Here is a 6545-nt window from a genome sequence, read left to right as displayed (position 1 = left end):
AAAAAAAACTAAAACAAGGCTTTAAATAGTTAACCCTAAATAAGAAAATAAAATTAAAGTTCAGATTTTCTTCAGAATAGATGACGGCGCTCGTGATGGCCTATCAAGAGTTAGACGACCTATCACGGACGTCGTCAGTTTCTCTGCAAGTTTAGCTTCTGCTGCCTAAAGTTGACGACGACGGTGATGCCTTATCATCACCTTGACGGTGTGTAATGAATGTCGTCACAAAACTTTCTGCAACTTTCATCTTCTGTTTAAGGTTGACGGCATCCTTGACAGCCTATCACCAGGCTGACGACGTGTCATGGATGTCGTCAGCCACACTTTGTTCTTTATTTTCTTTTGATTTCATGTTTTTTGCTTCCTTTATTTGTGGTTCCCCTTCTACTCTACTTATACTGCAAAATCAAAGTAAACTAATCAAAAAACGACTAAAGTTACTCAAGACTTTGCAATTATTTAGAAAGCTGTAAATGTGTTAGCATGGGCTCACACATCAACCTACACTGGGGTCCACTAACAAGGCTGTTCGGGGGAGTATATGGTCGATAGTGGCTGTGAGAGCTTTCCACCCACTCCATACACCTGACAGCTCCCCTTCCTAAAATAAGGGTGACTCAATTAGAGGTCATGTACACACGTGCACTACGAATTTGTTGCGAAAAAAATGACTCGGGTTATGCACATAATGCCAGATATAAAGTGGTAACACATAATAAAAACTATAAACATGCAACACATAGGTAATCAACAATGATAAAATAAATACAAACGATAACACAAACAATGTTTATACACACATAATTTCAAACTATGCCGATACAACTCCAAAAGTAAGCTCGGATTCTGAAAATTTCTCCAGCAGAGTCGTCAATGCTGTCACCCCCTTTTTTAACCAAAAAGATGGATTTTAATGTTTGAAAAGGTTTTATTATCTAAGTGACAAAAGATTTAAAATTTATTTCAAAAAAAAGATTATTTACATTTTTTATTCAGAGTCGCCACTTGACATAAGCCGGTGTGCCAAGTCACCTTTGAAAAATTCTTTTCAAAACTTTGACTCTTTAAAACTGGTTTGCTAACAGAGATTCCAAGTAATGAATTCTGTTGATCGAGGCGAAGGTGTTAGGCACCCCTCGATCCCGTGGTTCGGCCACGGTCTCTTGGTGAATTATATCGGCTCGTAAGACACTATGAATATATAAACCCATAAAAACACATAAAAGAATCAAACAAACACATCAAACACAATCCAAAACCACAATAATAACGTTCAGTCCAATTATACAGTCCAAAATAGTCCTATTCTAAACTAGTCCTAAACTAAGCTCCACCCGACGCCTCGGGCCTTCGTCACGAACATCTTTCAGGTACAAAATACTTCGGGGCATTCTCCGACCAGATGATACATTTGATCAAGCACGATAAACTAGAAAACATTCAACACACATTCCACATTCAAACATTCAACAAAACACTTATTCCTAAATTTTTCCTACCCGAACCTATACTTGTCTATTCATTTCAACATGTCATAATTCTATCACGTTCCAACGACAATCATGCTTATTCCGAATTAAACAAAACAACAATAAATCAAAATTGATCTATGTTCACCCTTTTTATCAATTTCACAATTCTACCCCATCTAACTTCATTTTTTATCAATCACACTATCAAAACTACTCAAATTCGTTTCACATATCACCAAAATCACATCATCAAGCACATAATCATAACATTAACAAAATCCAACAATCATAATCACCCCACACATAATCACAACATCGATGCCAAATTAAAAGAAATAAGGAGTAAGAGTTATAGAGATGGACCTTCCGAATGCTCTCAATTGATTAAGAAGAGAATAAAAGCGGTCCTGAAACCTAGAAGAATACCACAATCTCAATCCCGAACCAGTAATTGGACTGGTTTAAAACTGTGATGAAATTGAATTTTGATTCAAACCAAGGAAACCTTGAAGAGTCAATGAATACCCGAAACCAAAACTCAAAAAAAAAATGAGAATCCGTATGACAATTTCGACGAGACTTTAATGGAGTCGGAGTAAACTGTCGACTTTTCTGACTTGTCGACTGGACTGATGTTTTCAGGCTGGATTTCACCAGAGAAACCAAAAAAAATGAGAAAAGTGTCTGGGGATTTCAATATTGGGACAAATTTAAGCTCGGGATACTTGAACTTGACTAGAAAATACCGTTTCCGGCGACCCCTGGTGTTTTTTGGTCAGATTCCGGTGCTAATTTTGGTGGGATTGCGCCGATTTCGTTGTTTATTTGCCAAATCTCTCAAAATCCTTTCATTCTTTCGATTCTCTCCCTCTCTCTGCTTTGCTCTCTCTCTTCGTTACTCTCTCTTTCTCTCCGTTACTCTCTTTGTGTGTGTGAGTATATGTGTATGTCTTTATTCACTGGTTGTGTTGTGTGTGTGTAATGTATTGTAGTATGTGTTAGTGGGTGTGTATTGAATAAATGGAGGAGTGTGTAGGTGTCCATTAATGGTGGAGAGATAGTTTGTGAGTATATTCTTGAAAGTGTTTTCTTTTTTGAGAAAGAAGATGATGAGTGTTTTCAATGAAAATTTCCTCTTCTTTTTGGCCCTCTGTGTCTATGTGTATATCCTCTCCTTTCTTTGTGAAAAGAAACGTGGGGGTGGGGGGGGGTGTTAAAGGATAAGAGTGGGGGTGAGATGGGGGTAGGAGTGGTGAGGGGGATGAGATAAGGTTTGTTAGGATAAGGAAATATCAAGGATTTGATTTGTTACGAATTTATTAATATTTTATTATTTTTTTCTATTTTTATGGGGTATAATCGCATGGATGAAGGTGTACGATAACGTGAGGTGAAAATGGATGAATTGGGTTTTGGCAGGGACAAAATTAGGTGTCTGCTATACCAGCTAGGTTGCTGCCCGGAGGACCAAACCTGACTGCTCGGACAAGCTTGGTATACTGTATTCCCTTATCAGCAGGCGGTATAGTAGCATTGCAATTATTCCACCAGTACGGGTCTTCTACTCTAATCCTCGATAGATAGAAAAATTACACAACCCGTAGAAGTATCATGCGCCAAACATCTACTACCTAGAAAGTAATTAAGACAAGCATTTACAGCATGTCTTTAAATTAAAGAGTTTCAGTACCCTAGACCTAGATTATTAAATGTGCCATACACTTCTGACTCATGGAATCTTTGACTTTCCGATGAATCAAAGGAGGTCTACCATGTCCATTTCAGACTGAGCCCTGTATTGTAATGTTTGCATGAAATCTAGAAGACTTCAAGCAAAAATAAGTTCGCATATGCCTAAGGGCTCAGCATCTAAACTTCAATCAAAAACTTACTAGGCTAAAGAACTTCAAGAATTACATGCACAAAGTTAAAATAAACTCACGAGCAATAAATCATATGCAACATAACTAACTAGTTGGATAATGAAGGTTTTTTGACTCGCATGCTCTTCCTTTCTTTCTTTCTCAACCATTTTCCTTTCATTTTTGACACATTAAACAATCCACTCACGTGCAGGAGAGATGCAACTCGCATTCTACTTTTAGTTTTTGCTCTCAAGAGCCTTCTCCCAACTTTGGTCTCACGGATGACTCCTCACAAGTACCCCCAACACAATTATTTGACCATTTATCAAGTAAAACAAGGCTCTCTTTGTAATAATTAACATAATGCGAATTGTGACACCAACCATTTATAAAGTTACCTATGTCATTCTCTTTAAAATCGTCAACTACATGCTCAACTGAAACCAATAGTCCACAGTTCTCTTTTCATAAGATTTTACCATCTCTCCTTATAGCCATTAGAAATCCCAAGCTCATTTCGACCAAACCTTCCATTAATATAAGGTGTCCAGAAGATTTCAGTACGAAGAGGAAAAGTTCGTGCAAAGTGATAAGATTGGATGATGAACTGCTTCACCCATGAGTTTGGTGCACCATACTCTCTCATTATCCAAATATCAATGGGTTTACTTTTGTCATAATTATTATCAACCAAACAAAGAGATCCCTCTAACACAAAAAGGAACATTTCGTCATAACGTGGTCGTGACTCATTGATTAAACTACTCGGCAATATCAATTCTGAGAATTTCTCGTCATGCATGTCGAAAAAAACAATCACACCCCGAAGTCCAAGTGATCCTTCTACCCAACAAGAAACAATCCAATGAGAAGATCCATTTACATATGCATGTGGTGTACTTGCAAAGAATTTATAAGGTAGAGAGACATGACTAATATCTTCCCAAACACCAGTACTTAACTTATAAACATCAACATGAGGTGGAAACGAATGAAGAGTGTGCAGTACTCTTACCACCTTATAGTCATTAGTAACAGGATCATACCCAAACCCTAGCATATAACCAAAGATTTCACCGAGTATGTCAATTGTAAAAATTGGTTCTGGGAGTTTAAAAGATTTTCTGATGGATGGGTTCAAAAAATAGAAATGGTTCCAGTCATGCGACAGTTCGGCAGCAGCAAGGCACAAAATCCCATTACAACTACCCACAATATTAAAACAATCGCTACCTTCACTGCACTTAAATGGTGAATCAAACTGGGCAAACTCATTCAAATATTCATCGTAACACAACATTTGATATAATTCATTTTGGGGATTTATAGAGTAAGATCAAACCAAGATGTGATCGTCTCTGTTTCGGTTGAGATGCGTGGAGATAAAATTAGCGCTAGTAACAAGAGAGTACCAAGTCTTACAAACACTTGTGCATTGAAGAATTGACTTTTTGGCAAATAATCCGATATTTTTCTCCGATGGCGGATCTGGATATCCCTGTTCTTCTGGAATTTATTCTTTTCCTTTCTCCTTGAACCCTAAAATTTGCTTCTAATGGGGTGCTTCGTTTCCTTTTATTCATATGTTTTTGGTAAAAGACATCCTTCAATTATACTTTAAACATAAACTATATCCTTCTACTATTATAATGACCAGAAAACATCCCTCAATTATTCTAAAAATGATAAGATTCATCCTTCCGTTAGATTTTATAAGGAAACTAACGGCTGAACCTCTGATTACCAAAGCAGACCTCATATCAAACACCGTTAAGTTTTCAAAATCCGCTAAACGTAGATAAAAAATGATAATCTTGATCCAAATTCAACAAGCCCATTTTATAAACCTAAAGACCTAAGCAAAATCCTTGTTAGTGTACAGCTTACATGGGATGGGTTGGTAAAACTTAATAGATAGTACTAAATTAATGATGAATTTTAAAGAACTCAAGCAAATCCAAAAAGGAAAACAATTCCATGATTTTAAAACTACTTCCACAGCTACAACAACCAAGATTTAGATGAGAGTACACAAATCAGGGAATATTATATTGGAATAGTGAAGTAGCAGTTACATAACTTTTCATAGGCATTCAACAACAACAACAAATCCAGTATACTCACAATGGCGTCTGAAAGGGTAGAGTATACGACAGTCCTTACCACAACCTCGAATGTGAGGTAGAGAGGTTGTTTTCCATAGACCCCCGGCTCAAGACAAAATGCAGACCAGATTTAGATGTAATAAGGGTACAAAAAACAACAGCAGTAACAAAACAATAGATAATAAGAGTTAATAACTCAAATGGTTACTCAACTATAAACTTTTATTCCAAAAAGTAACTCAATTTTATTATTTACCTCAAAAGTCACTCAACTATGGACTTTTATACTAGAAAGTCACTTATCTTTGATCTTTATTTAAAAGACACTCAACTATCACCTTTCCGTTCAACTTATTTAATTATTTTTTTTAGTAAAATTTGCTTATGTGGAGCTTCTATTTAAAAACAAAATTTTGAAAAAATAAAAAGTATCCATTTTATAAAGTTTTTATCCATATTCTCTTAAATTAATATTTGTTCCTCCTTTTTCTCATTTTTATTCCCATAACTCGAATATTTGCAATATAATGTAGGAAATTAACACTTATAATTGTACGAAATGGAATTACCATCATATTTTATCTTTGCATTTTATTTTTTATTTTGTCTTTGAAAAGGAAAAAAAAGGAAAAACAATAAAGAGGAACAGAAGAATTCAAGATGAACAAACAAGAATAAACAAGAATGATACTACAAGTGATTTACCCGAAATAACATGAATAAACAAGAATTCAAGAACTAAAAGCTACAAACGCAGTACAAACACTACCAATAAAGATAACACTACAAACACTACCAATAAAGATAACACTCCTACCTACTATCATGAATGCACTCTGATCGCTTAACTTTCATAGGATATTCAACAAATAAATTTAAATATTTTAAGCTGCTAGCTTACTATGACATCATATCCATAGGACATGGCTCCTCTAGTTCTATCATAGGCTTATTTTACTGAGTGAAGTACAATTACTCTCTCCCAACCAATAGTTTTATTTATGAGTTTTATCTCAAGCAAATATTTTGAATATGCACTTACCCAAATTAAGTAGCACTAAATAAGAAGATGCACTTACCCAAATTAAGTAGCACTAAAT

General features: G+C 35.6%; 1 protein-coding gene across 1 annotated transcript; it reads right to left on the bottom strand.

Moving 5' to 3' along the window:
• Positions 1-1227: 1227 nt before the first annotated feature.
• LOC107856185 (F-box/kelch-repeat protein At3g06240) lies at positions 1228-4931 on the bottom strand. The gene has a single exon (XM_016701178.2). The coding sequence runs from the start codon at positions 4638-4640 to the stop codon at positions 3816-3818; it is 825 nt and encodes a 274-aa protein (XP_016556664.1). The 5' UTR covers positions 4641-4931; the 3' UTR covers positions 1228-3815.
• Positions 4932-6545: the final 1614 nt, after the last annotated feature.

The sequence above is a fragment of the Capsicum annuum genome, unplaced genomic scaffold (assembly GCF_002878395.1).
Source record: "Capsicum annuum cultivar UCD-10X-F1 unplaced genomic scaffold, UCD10Xv1.1 ctg4565, whole genome shotgun sequence".
Lineage (NCBI taxonomy): Eukaryota > Viridiplantae > Streptophyta > Magnoliopsida > Solanales > Solanaceae > Capsicum > Capsicum annuum.
This window is presented reverse-complemented; position numbering and strand designations above follow the sequence as displayed.

What these genes read in the sequence shown, in the direction of transcription:
- LOC107856185 (XM_016701178.2), bottom strand. Translation starts at nt 4,640, where the DNA reads ATGTTGTGTTACGATGAATATTTGAATGAGTTTGCCCAGTTTGATTCA.